Genomic DNA, 21,253 nt, shown 5'->3' on the forward strand with positions numbered 1-21,253 from the left:
GCAGTTGCTGTTCTTTCTGCCTTGAATAACCTACCCTTGGACATTTGTATCGCTAGTGCCCCAACTTTTTAAACTCTTTCCTCAACAGTGTGTAAAGTGAAGACTTAGATGACTCCTTTCTGAACATTTCTATCTTCTTCCCATGATATTTCACAGCCCCTTTCCCTGGTTTGTCTTTTCTCCTTGGGGCTATCTTTTTCCAACTCATCATTATTTTACTCATTTATTTTGCTTACTGAGAATAAAAGATTGATGAAGGTAGAAACTTTGTCTATTTTGTTTACTCCTTATCTCTAGCACCCAGAGGAGAGCCTGGTGCATAAAATGACATTAATGTTTTTGTTGAATAAGGGAGTTTAATGAGATGATGTGTGTTAAGCAGAATGCCTCAAACTCTTCTTGAAATGTGAAAGGGCCAGATAAGCGATCTTTGATCTACTTCAGCTCTAAAAGCCTAGGATTCTTTTTTTTTCTTTTTTTTTTTTTTTTTTAGATCTGCCTTCTGGCTTCATGCCAAACTCCTGCCTCAGCCTCCCAAGTAGCTGGGACTACAGGCACCCACCACTACGCCTGGCTAATTTTTTTTTTTTTTTTTTTGTATTTTTAGTAGAGACGGGGTTTCTCCATGTTAGCCAGGATGGTCTGGATCTCCTGACCTCATGATCTGCCCACCTTGGCCTCCCAAAGTGCTGGGATTACAGGCATGAGCCACCGGGCCCGGCCAAGCCTAGGATTCTTGTAGCGATCTTAGGCTCACATAATTCTCTTGACTCATGCTTGCGACTATTGCCTTAATGCCTATCTTGTAATGAGGTCATATTACTTAGCGTGCTTGACATTTAATTTCTGAATTCCAATCTTTGGTGAGCCAAATCATACGCAAGTTTCCAAGATACTACTGAATAGAAGGTGGGTGTTTCAATAATAGCATTATCAGATAGGAAAAAATCGTTCCACTGAATCATTCCCGTGTTACCTTTATCCCTTCTGCATATGGAGCAGTTTTGTTTTGCCTCCCAATCCTCTAATTTTCTCCCTCCCACTTTCTTTTGGATAACGTATAGGTCAGGGGCATTGTCTTGCTGCTATCTACTGAATTATCCCTCTCCCTACCTACACTCCCAAAGGGTAAATGTACATGCCAGTAACATGGCTAACCAAACATGGGACATTCCTTTCCATCTTGGTCACATTTATTAATTCATAAGCTCTTTGCTTTGGGAAAAGTGGGTGTTGACTATGTGCTTTTCAGCTGACTCAGTTGTGACAATTTTTGTATTTTGTTTATTGTGTGAAGTCCATAGTTCTTTGACCAGGAGAAGGAATTAAGTCAACATTAACTAATCTAGTTAACATTCTGAACACTTTAAGGATTTCTGTTGATTGAATATATAATCTAAGTAAAGAATACTAGTATCATTTGAAGCATGCCCTTTTAATGTATTGAAGAATTTGAGGAATAGAAGCTTCGTTACCTAAGTGTTTTGGGAATTAGATTTGTTGAATAATGCACAATCAAGGGAAAATCAAGATTATTAAGATACGATGGGAAACAATCACTGAAGAAAAGCATGTATTTCTGGCAGCATCTTTGTTTATTTTAATTTTTAATTTTTATTTTTGAGACACAGTTTTGCTCTGTCACCCAGGCTGGAATACAGTGGCACAATCTTGGCTTACTGCAACCTCTACCTCTGTCTCCCGAGTAGCTGAGATTACAGGCATGTGCCATCATACCCAACTAATTTTAGTATTTTAAGTAGATACGTGGTTTTACCATGTTGGCCAGGCTGGTCTCAAACCCCTGACCTCAAGTGATGCACCTGCCTTGGCCTCCGAAAGTGCTGGGATTATAGGCGTGAGCCACTACTCCCAGACTCTTTGTTTTCTGTTTTTATTCTTCATGACACATATCACAGCCTTTTGCTCATATTGGAGCTCACTAATCGTGAGAGGGATGAACATATTGCCTAGATCAAAATTCCACAACGTTTTTGGCACTAGGGACTGGTTTCGTGGAAGACAATTTTTCCACAGACCAGGGGTATGGTTGCGGGATGAAACGATCCCACCTGAGATCGTCAGGCATTAGTTAGATTCGCATAAAGAGTGTGCAACCTGGATCCCTGTATGCACACTTCACAATAGGATTCGTGCTGCTATGGGAGTCTAATGCTCTGCGGATCTGATAGGAGGCTGAACGAGCTCAGGCGGTAATGCTCGCTCGCCGGCTGCTCACCTCCTGCTGTGTGGCCCGGGTCCTAATAGGCCACAGACTGGTACTGGTCCACGGCCCAGTAGGGTGGGGGGACCCCTGGCCTAGAGGTTTTGTCACAGTGAAGCAGTCAAATGTACATGTTTAAATTTTGTACTTTATTTTCTAGATCTATTTGTACAGCATCCCAAAGAATTTTTAGTAGTCAGCTTAAAGACTTTGAACTTTTTTACAAACAAGTAGTGAATAAAGAAAGCAGACATTTGTTAACTTATCTGCTAAAATGTTAAAAATGCATTTCCTTAGGGTATTAGATCATACTCTGTGTACTGCCAGGTGCTAATTCTTTCCAACCTTTCTCTGCGTTACAGATTATTATTATATTGCTTATTCATTGTGTACATCATTTATTTATGCAAGCATTTATTTCCTCAATAATTAATAGCACATATTAAATACCCTCATATATAATGCAAAAAATCTAAAATTATAGTACAGAAAGAAACACTCCCTTGATGATAATGGTGTCTTGCATTGATACAGACTTTGTATGTTTAAAGTATGTATCTTTCTTGAATTTTCAAATAGCTTTGTAGCAATCTTGATCTTCAAGGATTTATCTTCTGATAATGCTGATCAACTGGGCATGGTGGTGCATGCCTTCAATCCCAGCATTTTGAGAGACTGAGGCGGGAGGATGGCTTGAGCCCAGGAGTTGAAGACCGGCCTGAGAAACATAGTGAGATCTTGTTTCTACAAAAAATTAAAAAATTAGCTGGGCATAGCGGCATGTGCCTGTAGTCCTAGCTACTCAAGAAGATGCGGCAGGAGAATGGCATGGGTCCCCAGGAGTTCGGGGCTACAGTGAGTGTTGATTGTACTACTGCACTGCAGCCTGGGTAACAGAGCAAGACTCAGACTCTAACAAAATGAAAAAGAAAAGATGTCGATCCCTATCATTTTTTCTATTTTCTTATTTTTCTCTTACTTTTTAAATTTAAATTTATTTCTATTTATTTATTTATTTATTTTTGCCTAGGCTGGAGTGCAATGGCACAATCTCAGCTCATTCAACATCTGCCTCCTGGGTTCAAACGAGTCTCGTGCCTCAGTTTCCCAAGTTGCTGGAATTACAGGCATGCCACCACACCTGGCTAATTTTTTCCATTTTTTAGTACAGACAGGGTTTCACCATGTTGGCCAGGCTTGTCTTGGAATCCTGTCCTCAAGTGATCTGCCTGCCTCGGCCTCCCAAAGTGCTGGAATTACAGGCATGAGCCACCGCGCCTGGCTTCTCTTACTTTAATAAAATATTTGTGTATAGCCAAATAATGGAAAATGCATCAAGGAATAGCTAAGATCAGCCTCATCCCCCTGAAGATGCGATCATGACTTGAAAGGAGCCACCTGACATGTTAGAGTGCCCGTGTCTTCAAGCTGCTGATGTTGAATATTATCAGTCTTTGTGATCTTTGCTAATTTGATGGGTAAAATTTATGTCTATTCTGTTTTGTATTTTTTCTTAATAATGAAGTTAGGGATTTTTTGTTTTGGTTTGTTTATTGACCATTTTCTGTCTTTGTAAATTGACTGCTCCTGACTTTTGTCCAATTTTCTTTTTAAAAATCATTTTTGGAGTTCTTTATATTAAGTTTTTAAAGCTTTGTGTTTATGGTTCAAACTTCTTTGCTGATTATTATTTGCCTTTAACTTTGTGGCATCTTTTATTGTACAGAAGCTTACAATTTATTTTAGACAAATTTGTCAATTTTTTCTTTTATAGCTATTGTATTTCATGTACTTACAAAGGTGATTACAGACACTAAGAGACAAATACATTGTATTATCTAGAATATTTTATATTTTATTTTTAATATTAAAATTTGTAATCAACCTGGAATATTTTTGTACATTGTATGTGGCAGAAATCTATTTTATTAAGTTTTCAAAAAATCCAACTGATTATTACATCATTTATTGACCAATACATTCTTTCTCTATTAATTTGAAATATTATCACATCATTTATTGAACAATACCTTCTTTCTCTATTAACTTGAAATATACTTTCATTATATTTTTAAATTTTGATGCATAGATGATCAAAATTGATGATTATTATACTGATCTAATTTTGTATCAAAAGCACACTTTATTTTTTTATAGTTCATTGTAATATCCGATCGAGTAAATTTTCACATTTCAAAAAGTAAAATCATTTTAATTACATTAACTTCATAAATTTGACATCTTTACAGCATTGGGTTTTCTCATCCAGAAATATGTCTCCTCATTTATCACAATTTTCTTTTACATTCAATAGTACATTTAGGACTTGCACATTTCTTGTTAATTCTATATTTGGATATTCAGTAATTTTCTTTGCAATTATAAGTGTGATCTTGCCATTAACTGCATCTGCAATGGGTACAGTATCTCTTTCTTATCTTCTTCTAGTCTTAGCTTTTTGTATTCTATTCATCTTTTGTAAGCACCTTAAATCTTTTTTATAACATGTGGCATACAGTTAGGTTTAAAAATATTTTAACAATGCTATAATGTCCATATTTTGCTGAAAAGTTTAATGTGACATGAACAGTCTTTTTTTTTTTTTTCACTCTAAGGAAATAAGTACTGGTTGACTCTCCACAGAATCTTTCTTTTTTTCTTTTTAAGTTTGCTTTTGAGAGTAGAGTTTGGTTTCAGGTCTTTGGTACAAAGGAACTACTTCTTGGGGGGAAAAAACCAAAACAAAATTATGCCAAACTATCCTCTAAGTAGCATTTGCTTGCTGTGTTGTAGTATTCTGGACAATTTCTTGAGTCATTATAAGCATTTTGCATTATTTTTCTGTTCTAAAATCTTGCCATTCGTTACACAACAGCTGCTTGGATTTCCTGTTTAGGTTTCAGCACATCCGTGCAGCAAGACAGGGTTGAGAAACATTCCTTCCGAGAGATCATAGCTGTGCAGCTGAGTGGGTAGTGATGTCCGACTCTGAGGTAGAAACTCCAGAGGAGAAGCAGTGTTGAAGGAGAAGATCCTGAACTCTTTGAGGTGGTAGGGAGACATCTATGTATCTGGAACTCAGAGGAGATATAGACTGGAGATTTGCGATTAATAGTTAGCATGTTGATGGTAATTAAAGTCATGGTACCGATGAATGTATATAGGGAAAGAATGTAAGGTGAGAAGAGAAGAATCTGTAGACCTGAAGTTTAAAGATGCTTAGTGTTTAAAGGTCAGGCAAAAGAGGACAAAGGAGAACAAAAAATAACAAAGTGATTGGAAAAAGAGAAAGAAGAGATTTTATAAAAAACCTAAAGAGGATATATTTGAGGAAGGAGGATATATTGTTTATAGCATTAATTATTTCTGAAAGGCCACATGTTATAAGGACAGAGAATGTCAAATGCATTAAGCAATTTAAGGACGGTCTTCCTGTCATCTACCAGTTAGTTCAGGTATTCAACAAGCACTGCTAGAGCATTTTGAAAGATCATGAAGACACTGGATAAGGGCAGGCACTTTTGATAGAGAAATGGAATCCAGAGAGGAATCTGAGTGTGTTGCTTGTACTTGAACCTAAACAAAAATCACAGGCCTGCTGTGCTTAAATCATGACTTGCCCTGAGAAGGATCTTTTTGGGAATATAGGGAAGCATAGGACATGGATATGCTTCCTTCTTCAAGATGTTACAATCTCACTGGAAAGAGAAGGCATAAATGCAATTTAAGTAATACAAGGTGACCATGTAGGATATGCCCCAAGGTAGCATTTGATTAACAGCTAGAAAATAAGCACTGTTCATTAAGACTTTATTCCAGGTGCTTTATATACATCTTATTTAATCTCAACGAGCAAACTGTAGGTTCATAGATGAGAAAATTGACATTTGCTAGATCATGGCAGAAGTAAGGGGTTGAGGATCTATCTGATGCCAAGTATACACTTTTCAACTCTGCCATGTTCTTTTTCTTTTCTTTTCTTTTTCTTTTCTTTCTTTCTTTTTTTTTTTTTTTTGAGACAGAGTTTGACTCTGTCACCCAGGCTGGAGTGCAGTGGTGTGATCTTGGCTCACTGAAACCTCCGCCTCCTGGGTTCAAGCGATTCTCCTTCCTCAGTCTCCCAAGTAGCTGGGATTACAGGCGCCTGCCATCGTGCCCAGCTAGTTTCTGTATTTTTATTAGAGATGGGGTTTCAGCATGTTGGCCAGGCTGGTCTCAAACTCCTGACCTCAAGTGATCTGCCCACTTGGCCTCCCAAAGTGCTAGGATTACAGGTGTGAGCCACTGCACCTGGCCTCTGCCACATTCTTTCTTAATGGCTCAGAGCTTTTGAAAAGTAAATAGAGTGTTTTGGCAACATTTCCTATTTTCCCTTGATCTGAAATACTGCTGGAATTATATCTGTTATACCAAACTATGGTCTATAGCAGTGATTCTCAAACTGTGGAGGACTCCCGGGCACCCTTGAACACTTTCAGCAGGGTCTCAAGGTCAAACTTATTTTTCCTAGTAACAATAAGATGTTACTTCCTTTTCTACACTGTGCTGACGTTGTCACTAATGGTGCAGAAGCAATGGAAGGTGAAACTGCTGGTGCCTTACTACAAATCAAGGTAGTGACACCAAACTCTAAGAGTGGTCACTGTATTTATTCTTCACTGACACACACTCACAATAGGAAAAAACAAAACAAAACAAAATTCCCAACAGAACAACCTAGTTTTGCTTGAGGATTTCCTTGATGAAGCAGTGAAAATTATTAATATAGCAAAACATTAACATGGGAGTGCATGTATTTTGAGTATTCCAGGTGATCAAATAGGAAGTACTAAGAAAGCACTTCTGCTCTAGTGTGAAGTCTGATAGATGTTGATATGGTTAGGCTTTGTGTCCTCACCCAAATCTCATCTTGAGTTATAATTCCCACAATCCCCACATGTCAAGGGAGAGACCAGGTGGAGGTAATTGGATCAAGGGGAGGTTCCCCGATGCTGTTCTCATGATAGTGAGTGAGTTCTCACGAGATCTGATGGTTTTATAATTGGTAGTTCCTCCTGCATTCATTCTCTTCCTGCCACCTTGTGAAGAAGGTGCCTTGCTTCCTCTTTTCCTTCCACCATGATTGTAAGTTTCCTGAGGCCTCCCCAGCCATGAGGAACGGTGAGTCAGTTAAACCTCTTTCTTTTATAAATTACCCAGTCTTGGGAAGTTCTTTATAGCAATATAAAAACAAACTAATACAGTTGTCTTAAGGAAAATGTAGGTGGTCACTTGAGTTCCGAGATGAGCCAACATTTTTTCATGGAAAAGCATTTTTACTTGAAAGACTGAGAAACAACATGGTTTTCAGACTCAGACATTTGGTAGACGTGTTCTTGAAAATGAAGAATGGGAGCCCACAACTTTCAAGCAAAAATACCAGCATTTCTTGCTAGTGATATATTTTAGCTTTCAGGCAAAAAGTATAAGTTCAGAAAACTTTTGTTTACCACCATAATCTTGACAGCTTACCAACAGTAAGAGTTTTCTTATGATAAAAATTGGTAGTGACAGTGGCAAATGTTACTTTTGATATTGTGTGATGAAATATGTCAACAGTTACAAGATATGCATAACTTAGTAGATCAGTATTTTTCAAATGTTCGGTGCACGATTATGCATGGATCATGCATGAATAAAAGATCCATTGAAAGTGTGAAATAGACCAATGGGGTTTAATACAAGTATATGGAAAAGTTCACTAACATGGTTTCAGATTCTATATCGCAACTAATTTTAAGAAGTTACCATTTGTTGAGTTTTAATATAATATAAAAAATGTTCACAATGATATAAAAGGGCAATTATAATACTCCTTCATTTTCAACTACGAATCAGTGTCTGAATACATTCTTTTCTTATACTTTTCTAAAATATTTAACAGCAGCTTGAATGCAGAAGCAGAGATGAGAATCCAGTGTCTTAAGCCAGATATTAGAGATTTGCGAAAGTATAAAACAGTGCTACTCTTCTTACTCTTTTTAGGGTCATGAAAATATAGTTATTTTTACAAAAATTTTATAAAAAGAACATGCTATGAATTATTGTTATTTTACTTAATACATATTTAAAAATTTCTCAATTTTAGTTTTTAATAATGGAAAAAACCCAAAAACTCTCTGGTGTCCTAAATAATTTTTGAGTGTAAGGTGATCCTGAAGCCAAATTTTTGAGATGTACTAGTTTATATCCACAGACAGAGGTAGTAGAATTAAAGTGGTTAGGAGGCTCTGTCCAGTTTTTATTAGTGCTGGGCTGTTCAGATGGAATATATTCTATGGATCCATCTTCAAGTTCACGGATTCTATTCTCTGTCATCTCTACTTTTGAACTCACTTAGCAAGTTTTTTTCTTTTTTTAAAATTAATTTATTTTTTTTATTATACTTTATATTCTAGGGTGCATGTGCACAACGTGCAGGTTTGTTACATATGTATACATGTGCCATGTTGGTGTGCTGCACCTATTAACTCGTCATTTATATTAGGTATATCTCCTAATGCTATCCCTCCCCCCTCCCCCCACCACTTAGCAAGTTTTTTATTTTTGTTATCATATTTTTCAGTTCTATAATCCTCATTTGGCTTAATAAATATTTCCTGGGATTTTCCATTTTTTCATTTGTTTCAAGTTAAATTGTAAATGATTATTGAAGGATTTTTATAATATCTTCTTTAAAGTCCTCGTCAGATGATTCCAACCTCTGATTCATCTTGGTATTGGTGTTTGTTGATTGTCCTTGGTATAATAGATGATTTTCAAAAAATTGGCATGGTGGTTCATGCCTGTAATCCCAGCACTTTGGGAAGCCGAGGCGGGCAGATCACCCGAGGTTGGGAATTCGAGACCAGCCTGACCAACATGAAGAAACCCTGTCTCTATTAAAAATACAAAATTAGCCGGGCATGGTGGCGGGCGCCTGTAATCGCCAGCTACTAGGGAGGCTGAGGCAGGAGATTCGCTTGAACCTGGAAGGTGGAGGTTGCGGTGAGCCGAGATTGTGCCATTGCACTCCAGCCTAGGCAACAAGAGCAAAACTCCGTCTCAAAAAAAAAAAAGGCCGGGCGCGGTGGCTCACGCCTGTAATCCCAGCACTTTGGGAGGCCGAGGCGGGCGGATCACAAGGTCAGGAGATCGAGACCACGGTGAAACCCCGTCTCTACTAAAAATACAAAAAATTAGCCGGGCGCGGTTGTGGGCGCCTGTAGTCCCAGCTACTCGGGAGGCTGAGGCAGGAGAATGGCGTGAACCCGGGAGGTGGAGCTTGCAGTGAGCCGAGATCGCGCCACTGCACTCCAGCCTGGGCGACAGAGCGAGACTCCGTCTCAAAAAAAAAAAAAAAAAAAAAAAAAAAAAAAAAAAAAAAAAAAAAAATTGTATCCTAGACATTTTGATTATTACAGGGATCCTTGATCCTGTCTAAACCTTCTAATTTGGCGAAATCTGCTTAGATTTGGCATATGTGTTCTTGGGCTACTTTTGCGGGCGTTAGTTCCAATGGTGTCGGTGTAGTTTCCTAGGCCCTTGCAACGTTACTGTCCTTTGTTTTTTCGGGTACTGCTGAGGCTCCTGCTCAGTCACTGCTGGCGCCACCTGCAGGGGGCAGAAGGTACTTCCCTAGTAGACCTGGGGTCACTGAGTGATCTTCGTGGTCACTTTGTGGCCTGATTGTGCTGCTGGCTGGAAGACAGGGAGACGCAGAGCTTTGCTAAGGCTGCCTCAGTGCCTAGTTGTGGAGTGAGGTCTGAGACATCCCTGGATGTCACTGTTGCCCCTTTTGCAAGTGGAGAGGACCATCCATCAAAGGTCTGGCTGTGGAGCGGGGTCTGGGAGGTCCCAGGACTTTCTTGATGGGGCTGCAGCCAGATCCGACTGCCTGCTGGGGCCCAGCATGTGCAATGGGAACTGGACCAGCTCCAAGCTTCCACTACGGGATCAAACTGCTTGCAGGGGCCTCATTTGTGGGGCAAGGATTAGGGCCCTCTTGTCCTAGTTTTGGGGTGTGGTGTGCAGTGATAAAAAGAAAATCCAGGAATCTCACCATGTAGTCATTCCTCAAGCCCTGAAACCCATAGCCAGTCTACCTTCTTCCATTCGTCTTTCTATTATTTTATCATTGTCTGCTGGACAATTTCAAGGGTATTTAGTTAAATTTAGAGGGAAGGACCAGGGAAAAGTGTGTCTACATGATCTTGTTTTAGAACTAGATATCACTGCTTATGTTTTGTTAAAAAATTAAAAATTTAAAACATAAAAATGGAAAAAACTGGCAATGTAGGTTAACTTTTGACATAGGTGGTCATCGTAAGTGTTTTTATAACATGTTTGTTTATTTCTATAGGAATTATGTTGGAATATGAAAAACATGGAGAATTAAAGACGAAGTCGATAGATTTGCTTGATCTTGGTCCCAGGTGAGTTAGCTGTAGGATTCAACAAGTAAATGTTCACTGGGAAAGCCTTGACACAGAGTGATGTGTGGATGAACTGCATAAACTGCAGATAATACATTGTTTTTAAAAAATTGTTCTTCTGTGGTGTATCAGTTTCTGTTTGTTTCAGGGAGTTGTACCTGAGGCTCTTGCTGAATGAAGAGGAAGTGGGAAAAGGGTCATCGCTCTTTTCTTTTTTCTAAGGTCTTAAAAAAATAAATCTTTTAGTTTATAATTTTAGAGAGGCTGTGAAGGTAGAGTTTCCACACCCCATTTCCCCTGATGTTAACATCTTAGATTAGTGAGGTACATTTATTAGGATTAATGAACCAGTGTGATACATAATTATTAGCTAAGGCTCACTTTATTCAGTTTTTCTTAGTTTTTCCCTAATTCCTTACTTCTGTTCCAGGATTCCATCCAGAGTCCCACATGACATTTAGCCATCATGTGTCCTTAAGCTTCCCTAAGCTGTGACTGTTTTTCAGACTTCCCTTATTTTTGCTGACCTTTACTTTCTTCTTTTTTTTTTTTTTGAGACAGAATTTTGCTCTTGTTGCCCAGTCTGGAGTGCAGTGGCATGATCTCGGCTCACTACATCCTCTGCCTCCTGAGTTCAAGCGATTCTCTGCGCCCAGCCAGTGACCTTTACATTTTTGAGAAGTACTTGTTACTGAGTTTTAAGAATATTACTGAGCCTGTTATTTTCTTATTAAATACTTCTTTGGGCTGACTGCATATGTTCCTCCTCATTAATTGCCATGGGGCAAAAACAAGGAGCCCTAATCGCTATTACTGAAGCTTGATATGAGCCCAGAGGAAACCCTTGTGATGTAATAATGCCCAGAGTTCATTCTCTTTAGGAAGTCTAATGCAAATAGCTGGGCATGGTTGCTCACACTTGTAATTTCAGCACCTTAGGAAGCCGAGGCAGCACAGTCACCTGAGGTCAGGAGTTCGAGACCAACCTGGCCAACATGGGGAAAACCTGTCTCTACTAAAAATACAAAAATTAGCCAGGCATGGTGGCGCATGCCCGTAGTCCCAGCTCTTCAGGAGGCTGAGGGAGGAGAATCGCTTGAACCCAAGAGGCAGAGGTTGCAGTGAGCTGAGATCGTGCCACTGTACTCCAACCTAGGTGACAAAGTGAGACTCTGTCTTCAAAAAAAAAAAAAAAAAAAAGAAAGAAATCTCATACAAAACTCCACTTCAAGGCCAAGGCCAACTGTGGTGGCTCACACCTGTAATCCCAGCACCTTGGGAGACCAAGGCAGGAGGATCACTTCAGGCTAGGAGTTTGAGACCAGCCCAGGCAACACAAAATAGCAGGACCCTGTCTTTGTAAACAAACAAACAAACAAACAAAAATCCTACTTCAAGAGAGAGTCAGACTAGTGATTATCCTGTGAGAGCCTAAGTTCAGATAAGGTGAAAATAATCTCAATGGGTGAAAATTGCAAAAGAAACAAAACAAAAATGTTGTGTTTTAGGTTTGTGGCCTGAGACTGTAAGCAAAAGGACCTGTCTGATATGGGCTACTCTCTAGTTTTATAATGAGTCCACTTGGCACCATAGCTGATGAGACAGGGGCTCTCTCAATCCTGGAGCTGCTGCCACTTGAGAGGTTTGATGATTCTGGGAACACTTGTCTAGGGTGGGGATGGGGCATGGCTCAGAGGATGGTGGTCTATGTAGGGTCCAAGTCTTATTTCAGGTGCTTGGCACAAAAAAGGTAGTCAATTGATTTTTTTTTTTAAAGTCAAAGAATAAACAGTGGCACAGATAGTGTCATTGAATACAACAGTCTTTGTTATTTTCAGGAACAGTGAGGCCTAATATCAAACCCAACCTGTAATTTTTATAAATGGAACATGTTACTGATTTGTGTGATTATGCTAGCATGCAGAAAGTTTCTTTGTTAGACATTTGTTTATTTAGTCAGCAATTATGTACATGTGCCTTCAACATATATTTAAGAATCTAATCTGGGTTAGATTCTATAAGAGGCTATAAAGGTATTAATCATAACCCCTAGACTTGATAGGCTTTTTGTCTAGTTTGAGAAACAACTTGTGCAGCATCGGATATCACACAAGTGGTACAGATAAGCTTCTATATGAGAGAATAACCTCCAGCTAGACAGTCCGCAAAACCACAGATTTTTATATTTTAAAAGTACGAATTATTAGGTGATTTCAAAAAGGACTTGTGGGCTCTGATTCCAGGCACTCAACACTTTGAAGGGCTTCATATTAGCTATAGTCACTCAATCGTGCTATGCTTTCCTGAGGAGATGTAAGGCATTAGCCACTCATAAACATGACCTTTTGGTGATAGGAGAAAGTAAATAAATGTCTCAGAAAAGTATGAATTTTATTTCTAGTTTTTGCAAGAATCTGGAAGTATTGTGCCTATGAAAACACTGGCACCGTAGATGACATGCTGGAATTATTGCATGAAAATCCTACAGAGTTGGAGTGTTTAGGTTATCTGGTTAATTTGGATCTTGCAAGGAAATCTGTTTTTATACAAGTGATTAAAAACTTTTCAAAGGAGCATTTTTACCCTTTTAATTCTTGTGAAATTAATTATCATTTTGACGATGGAATATCTCAGGGTTTATCCAAGTCATTATTATGGACGGTCCCTGGTTCATTTTTGTTCAAAATATTCACTCTTACGCTAATAGATTATGTTTCTTGAGAGCTGGGACCATATCTTTTACACACCCAGTGCTAAACCAATAGTACCAACTCAATAAATGTCAATTGAATGAGCAGGTTCCTAGCTCAGTGCCTTGCACAAAACTGGAGCTTAATGTTTGTTGATGGGGTGAAGAGGGGGATATTTATCAGGGGCCACATTCATGGGAAGTGGATACTGAGACAGAGGTGGGTGAGTCAAAGGTTTATTGGGCAGTGACACTTGTGACAGTCCAGGGCATGAAGCAGAAGCAGTATCAGGCAGGAGGAGCCATCTGACCTCGATGAAGGAGGCGGGACAACAGAATCTCTGCCAATCTGGAGGAGCTCAGGAGCAAGACTTGCCAGCTAGAGGAGTGCCTCATAGGGAGAAAAGGCCAGGCTCTTGCTCTGCCCCTGCTCAGCGGTGGATGGAGAGCCCCAAGAGAAGAGGCAGCCCTGGCCTGGAATGCCAAGGTGCAGCCTGAAAGAGCTGCAGCTAGAAGCTGTCAGGCAACAAAGCTCCAAGCCTGACGCTGGGCCTGAGTTCTTTCTTAAAGGTGGGGGAACCTGCATAGTGCATCTTCTAGACACGTGTGTGACGGGACTTGTAAAATGGCTCTCTTTTGGATGCTTCATGGTGTATATACATTGAAACCTTTTTTGAACGAATATTATTCTGCACCAGCAACATTTTCAGAATGTCTGTGAATTATTTGAATACTAGAGGAAATTTGAATCTATCTATATATTTTTCAGCCCAGTTATCTTTCAGGGAAATAATATTTTAGTCCATAATAAATATTAATATTAGTCTTATGATTCTTTAAATTTATGGGTTAGGCATTTTTCTCTTTTCCTAAAAATATTTTAAATCAGATCTTTCTGAACCTCAGTTTCTTCATCTCTAAAATAATTACGATAAAAGCATTATACTAGCAAATTGTTACAGGATTAAATAAGAGAACATGTGTAAAGTGAAAAGTATGATGCTGGGAACATTCAATACATGTTCATTCAAAAGAGACAGGAAAGAAGGAAAAAGAGCTCATGTTCAGAACTAGTACGGACTAGGCCTTCCTAGGTGTCTTCATTCGTTTTGTGCTGCTGTAACAAAAAAGACCTGAGACGGGATTATTTATTTCTCACAGTTCTGTCTTGGAAATCCAAGATCAAGGCCCCTACAGGTTTGGTGTCTGGTGAGGGCAGCACTCTGCTTCCAGGATGGCATCTTGATGCTGTGTCTTCACATGGCAGAGGGCAGAAGGGCAAAAGGGATGAACTCTCTTTGTCAAGCCTTGTTATCAGGGCATCTAATCCCATTCAGGAGGGCTCCACCATTGTGACTTAATTACCTATTCAGGCCCCACCTCTTAATGCTGTGACATTGGTGAACATGTTTCAGCATGAATTTTAGAGGGGACACAAACATTCAAACCACAACACTAGGTGAGAACATTAGACTCTTGGCACAGCCTCCGTGAAATAAGCTTTAGCTTTGGAAAAATGTGTTTTAGAAATTCCAAGCTTCTTGCTTTCCTGCCATCATCTATTTACTGATTTATGTGATCCCCCGCTCCCCCCGATATCTCTTGGGAAAGATAATGATGTTTTTGACATTTTATAAGTGTGCTTCGTGAAACAATACAATCAATTCTTCATGTAATAAAGATATATGCAAATTTTGACATAAAATAAAAGAAACTTTTGTTTGGGTGAATTTCAGTACTGATGTCAGTGCTTTAGTAGAAGAAATCCAGAAGGCAGAACCTCTAATCACAGCTTCACGAACAGAGCAAGTCAAACTTTTGATACAGAGATTACAAGAGAAACTTGGCCAGCACAGCAATCACACATTCTATCTTTTTAAGGTAATGGATTTACAAAAATATCAGATAGAAGAATTTCAGTGAAATGATTGATATTTTATTTATTTTTCTTTCCCTAAAAATATTTTTCCATGAAAAATGCATGTCAGTGATTGACTGTAGTGCCTCACATGTTTGCTAAGATTGTCCCAATAATTATTTGTTAAATGAATGAGTGAAATCCAAAACACTTATTTCTTGAGAGATTAAATAAAGATTTCAGCTCCTCATGTAATGATAAATTTAAAGGGTTATTATTATTAAGATACTTTTAAGTTATGGAATAAGTAAAGCTTTTTTCTAGTTAAAGTAACATTAAGAAGTTGTGTTTTATGACAAATCAACATTTCATATTTTCTGCTTTCATGTGAACTAAACCATATTTCAGTAAATTATTTATTTGTATGACATATAATTTTAATGTGATGTAAATATGCTTTATAAATAGTTTTTTTGATGATTAAATGTAGCAAATATAGTCATTTAGTACTTCAAGAAAAGCTTTTAATTTTCCTTTGTCATTATCTTAGAATTACTTCATATTACACTGCTTTTATCTTTTATGATTTAAATATAATTATGATAATAAAATATAATTATTAGTTATATACTCACCTGATACAAAATATCCAGGCATTTGCTTCTGGAAGAAGAAATTATAGTCGTGTAACATTTCTTTGTCCAGCAGGTGGCACTGTTTAATTTCAAATATGAGCTATATAACAAGCATGTCTCATAATTTATTCTCCAAAGGGAATATTTTTGATAGTGAAAGTACATGCTATTAATGGTAACATTTTGGTAACAGACGTAACTTGGACTGTCCCAGCCCAGCCAATCACTCTTAATAGACTGTCCAATCTATGTATATGCGTTCAACAAATATTCATGTAACATTCACTGTGTGTTAGATGTTGTAGGGATTGAAAGATAAAGAAGACATATTCTGACTCTAAAGGAGCTCCAGGATTCATAAAGTAATAATACATTGTCAAATCTTTATTGAAACATATTTAGTGTATTGCCTATATACCCAGTCTATACATATGTACAAACCACATGCCATATGTAAAAGAAAATGTTACCAATTAGTGCCATCAATAAGATACCACATAGCACTAATTGGTAACACTTAGTGCTATCAATAAGATGCCACATAGCACTGTCTAAAGGTAAATCTGATGTATAATTAAGACAAAATTGAATGTCTTCATTGGTTTGAAGTTATAACTAACAAATTAAATTTAATTTGGCTTGAGTCTAAAAAATGGTGTTTTCTTTCACTGAAGGTTCTCAAAGCACATATATTGCCACTGACTAATGTTGCACTTAACAAATCCGGCTCATGGTAAGATTCTCTTTTTGTATCTAATTTTTAGCAATGAAACAAATTTCTGTGTTTATCAAAGATTCCAGTTTGCTAAGTACATAATACATTCATTTCTCTGATTTCAGTACCCTCTTGGATATTGAGAAGAAATATAAGCCCTTTCTCCCACTATTCTAATCCGAGTTTTCTGTCATATTCGTGCCACAGTGATTGGGAGGCATATTGGATTCTCAGCCAATGTAGCTTGTGAAGAACTCAACTCAGGAATGAGTCGGGCAGGGTGGCCTCATATCTAACTTGATTGGTTGTGATCAGTCTATTCAGAGCAGGCGTTTTCCATCTAGGTCAGTAATTTGGGGTATGGCGAACAGCAGCTTCAAGTCTCTATTGAGAGCATGGCTGTGATCAGCTTGGGAGCTGACGTGCTTGGTAGCAGAGATGAGGGAGAAGCCTCCTCTTGACCTACAGACATAAAATAAACATAAAATAGACATACAATAAGCAGTTTGCTAGGGCTTCCATAATAAAGTAGCACAAACTGAGTGGCTTACACAACCAAAATTTATTGTGTCACAGTTGTGGAGGTTAGAGGTCAGAGGTCAAGGTGTCATCAGGGTCAGGTCCTTCTGAGGCCATGGGAAAGAAGCTGTTCCACAGTTCCTGTAGCTTCTGGTGGTTTGCCGGCCATCTTTGATGTGGAGAAGCAGCACCCTGAGCTCTGCTCTGATCTTCACATGGTTTTCTCTGTGCGTGTCCGTGTCTATATGGCCCGTTCTTATATGCACGTATTGAATTAGGGCCCACCCTACTGCGGCATGATCTCATCCTAATTTAACTAACTCTTTTTTTTTTTTTGAGAGAGAGTTTCACTCTTGTTGCTTAGGCTGGAGTGCAATGGCGTGATCTTGGTTCACTGCAACCTCCAGCTGCCAGGTTCAAACGATTCTCCTGCCTCAGCCTCCTGAGTAGCTGGGATTACAGGAGCCTGCCACCATGCCCAGCTAATTTCTTGTATTTTTAGCAGGGATGGAGTTTCTCCATGTTGGTCAGGCTGGTCTCGAACACCTGACCTCAGGTGATCTGCCCGCCTTGGCCTCCCAAAGCACTGGGATTACAGGCGTGAGCCACCGCGCCCGGCCCTAACTTAACTGTTAATAATTATATCTGTAATAACCTTATTTCCAAATAAATTCATATTCTAAGGTTCTGGGGGATTAGGACTTCAACATATAAATTTAGAGGGCTTATATTTCAACCCATAAAATTTAGAGGGCTTATATTTCTATAGTATATATGTGTATAGTTGCAAATGTGAGTTTGCATCTATCCAAAGGTAGAGAAAGTCTGTGGGAGAAGATGGTAGAAGGAAAATACCTAGGTAGAAAGAAAATACCTTGTCTTGTCAACCTGCCTGTTTAGTTGAGTTTTGCTATTAGACTTTTCTTCACCTTTTCTTATTACCACTTGACATTCAGACTGGCTTTTCAATGTTGTGGATTGTTTTCTGTGCTAGGGAAATATATTTTTGTTATACTTTTGAAGCAATATTTTGATTTCAGAGATATTTTAAAAAGAAAGTCTCTTTCCTAATTGAATATTGAAGGAATGATTAAGATGCTGCTATTATACATTATACTCGACTCACTATTCCTGTAGGAAAATGTTAAAGGAACCATTCATTTATTAAACAGAATATAGGCCAGGTGTGGTTGTGCACACCTGTAATCCCAGCACTTTGGGAGGCCGAGGCGGGCAGATCACGAGGTCAGGAGTTGGAGACCAGCCTGGCCAACATGGTGAAACCCCATCTCTACTAAAAATAAAAATAAAAATTAGACAGGCGTGGTGGTGTGTCTCTAATTCCAGCTATTCAGGAGGCTGAGGCAGGAAAATTGCTTGAACTCGGGAGGTAGAGGTTGCAGTGAGCTGAGATCGCGCCACTGCACTCCAGCCTGGGCAATAGAGCAAGACTCTGTCTCGGGGGTGGGGTGAGGGTGGGGGTGGAACAACGGAATATATCACAATTTAGATATTGTTCTCAATTTAACTTTTTATTCTGCACACATGATTTCCATTGTAAAAAGCATAATAGGCCAGGCATGGTATGTCACACCTGTAACCCCAGCACTTTGGGAGGCTGAGACAGGCGGGTCACCTGAGGTCAGTAGTTCAAGAGCAGCCTGGCCAACATGGCGAAACCCCATCTCTACTAAAAACAGACACAAAAATATAGCCAGGCATGGTGGCGGGTACCTGTCATCCCAGCTACTCAGGAGGCTGATGCAGGAGAATCGCTTGAACCTGGGAGGCGGAGGTTGCAGTGAGCCGAGATCATGCCATTGCACTCCAGCCTGAATGACAGAGCGAGACTCCCTCTCAAACAAACAAACAAACAAACAAACAGCATAATAAATAGAGTTATTATCCTGCAGGTAAAACATGAAGTGTTTATTAACACTCTGCCATTCTTCTCTGCAACACGTTTATATTCCTTGTGTTAGCTTTATCACAGGAAGCTACGATCGGACGTGCAAGCTCTGGGACACTGCGTCTGGAGAGGAGCTGAATACCCTGGAGGGCCACAGGAATGTGGTTTATGCCATAGCATTCAACAATCCTTACGGGTGTGTTCATCCTTTCACATATTTGTTCATTAATTCATTTATTCATCCCTCCATCTGCTTGGGGAGAAAGGGAAGCAGACAAAAGGTCTAAATTGACTGAGTGCTTGGTATGTGCTTTGGAAGCCTTTTAAATACCTCCTTCAATGCTTAAAGCGGTCTTTGGGTTACCTGTCACTATCCTCATACAGAATACAAGGTTTAAGGCCAGGCGCGGTGGCTCATGCCTGTAATCCCAGTAATCTGGGAGGCCGAGGCGGTGGGTCACTTGAGCTCAGGAGTTTGAGACCAGACTGGCCAACATGGTGAAACCCCATCTCTACTAAAAATTCAAAAATTAGCTGGGCTAATGTATGTACTATATGGTGGCGCATGCCTGTAGTCCCAGCTACTTGGGAGGCTGAGGCAGGAGAATCATTTGAACCCAGGAGGCGGAGGTTGCAGTGAGCTTAGATTGCAACACTGCACTCCAGCCTGGGCAACAGAGTGAGACTCTGACAAAAAAAAAAAAAAAAAAAAAAAAAGAATACAAGGTTCAAGTATGCTTCCAAGGACCGCATGGTAGTAAAGAGGAGAGCTGGAATTCATGCTCAGCCAAGACTTGACCCTCAACCCTTGGAAGTTCTGTCAGGCACTGCATATTGATGTTCACGGCCCTGGGCTCGTCCCTCTGGGGGAATGTGACATACACACACAGCATGGTTTACTTCATTTAGAAGTTAATTTACAGTCTTGCCAGGCAGGAAAAAAAGGTGTGTGGCAACATGCCAACATGCTAAATAACAGTACCAAGTACAACAGAAGTATTTTTAAACCAACCTCTAGATAATTGACAGGAGATTACCCAGTGTCCTCTATTCTTCCTCACGACACACTGCTGATTCCCACGGCACCCTGAGCATCTGTAGCAGTGAAGATACCCACTGGAATGGGCATTCTCCTCCCACTGGTTAGGTTCTAAACTGATCAAGAGTTAGTTGTATTTGTCGACCAATGTGCTTATGTTGGTTGTGCTTTCAATTGTAATTGTGTACCATAATGTGTAATTTAACTAAATATTACATAAACTAATAAAATATGAGTGGAAAAGAAACCTGGTCTTTTCTAGGGAAGCACAGATAAGGCAAATCTTGGCAAAATTGTTTCACAACTAAATGAAGTTGTGGATGAGATCAATGTTCAGTTGGAAAGCATACTGTCAAAATCTAGAAAACTTCTGCACTCAGATTGTTCTGCACGTATGTTTAAGTTCTTTAAGTTCTCATTCCATTTGCAAGAAAAGAAAACTAGATATTGTAGAGGTTTGATAACATTTCTGAAAGACAAATGGTGAACTCCACTTCGCTGACACATAATCAAAGAGAGACAGTGCCCTCTTGTGAAAAGATTGGCAAATGAATATATATTTATATCTAGTGGAGTATACATTTTTTAGACAAGCATGTATGTTTTCATGATTGCACCTGCTAAATGAATTTTTCCATAGATGAAGCTGGTTCTATAAATGTGGCTCATTTACTATAGTGTTATGATGACTAGAACAAAACAGTAAATGATTTAACAATTAAGAGGAGAGGTCACTGTGATTTCTCCTGGTGAGAGTCTTTAGAGATGGTGTGAGCTGAAAGCGGAAGCCAGAAGGACGAAGGTGGTGAGCAGTGGAGAGGACGCATGGAGCAAAGAGACCTCAGCAGCTCAGTGTTTCAAGGAGGGGATTCATCAGGCACACTCAGTGGCCAGTCTCTGCAGCAAGCATTTCATGTTGAGAAACAGAAGTGTGTGAGGTCAGAGCATTCAGTGGAGTTTAAACTCTGTCCTGTAGGACTGAGTTGCCATCAAGGGTTTAGGAACAAAAAGTGGAACAATGAAAGTGATGTTTTAAATGGAAGGATAGCTCTGGCAGAGAGAAGAGGTCAGAGGGTTTGAATGTGAGAAGAAACAGGACACAAGGAGGTCATTTAGGATGCAGATGCGACAATACACTCGTGTTAAAGTAATACACTCATTGCCTGGGTAGGGGCAGAAAGAATAGAGGAATTTCATAAAAATTTGATATAC

General features: G+C 39.2%; 1 protein-coding gene across 3 annotated transcripts in view; it reads left to right on the forward strand.

Annotated features, from left to right (window-relative positions):
* The window catches only part of DAW1 (dynein assembly factor with WD repeats 1), a 59,201-nt gene that overhangs the window by 4,556 nt on the left and 33,392 nt on the right, over positions 1-21,253 (forward strand). For 2 of the 3 annotated variants that reach the window (XM_009183243.4, XM_017947042.2), the window contains 4 exons: positions 10,605-10,677; positions 15,103-15,247; positions 16,534-16,592; positions 19,076-19,198. In XM_009183243.4, coding sequence (XP_009181507.2) covers positions 10,605-10,677; positions 15,103-15,247; positions 16,534-16,592; positions 19,076-19,198 — 400 coding nt within the window. Of the gene's footprint in view, positions 1-7,365; positions 7,385-10,604; positions 10,678-15,102; positions 15,248-16,533; positions 16,593-19,075; positions 19,199-21,253 lie in introns of those variants that run through there. The other variant, XM_031651560.1, reaches the window with a different exon arrangement.

The sequence above is a fragment of the Papio anubis genome, chromosome 10 (genome assembly GCF_008728515.1).
Source record: "Papio anubis isolate 15944 chromosome 10, Panubis1.0, whole genome shotgun sequence".
Classification (NCBI taxonomy): domain Eukaryota; kingdom Metazoa; phylum Chordata; class Mammalia; order Primates; family Cercopithecidae; genus Papio; species Papio anubis.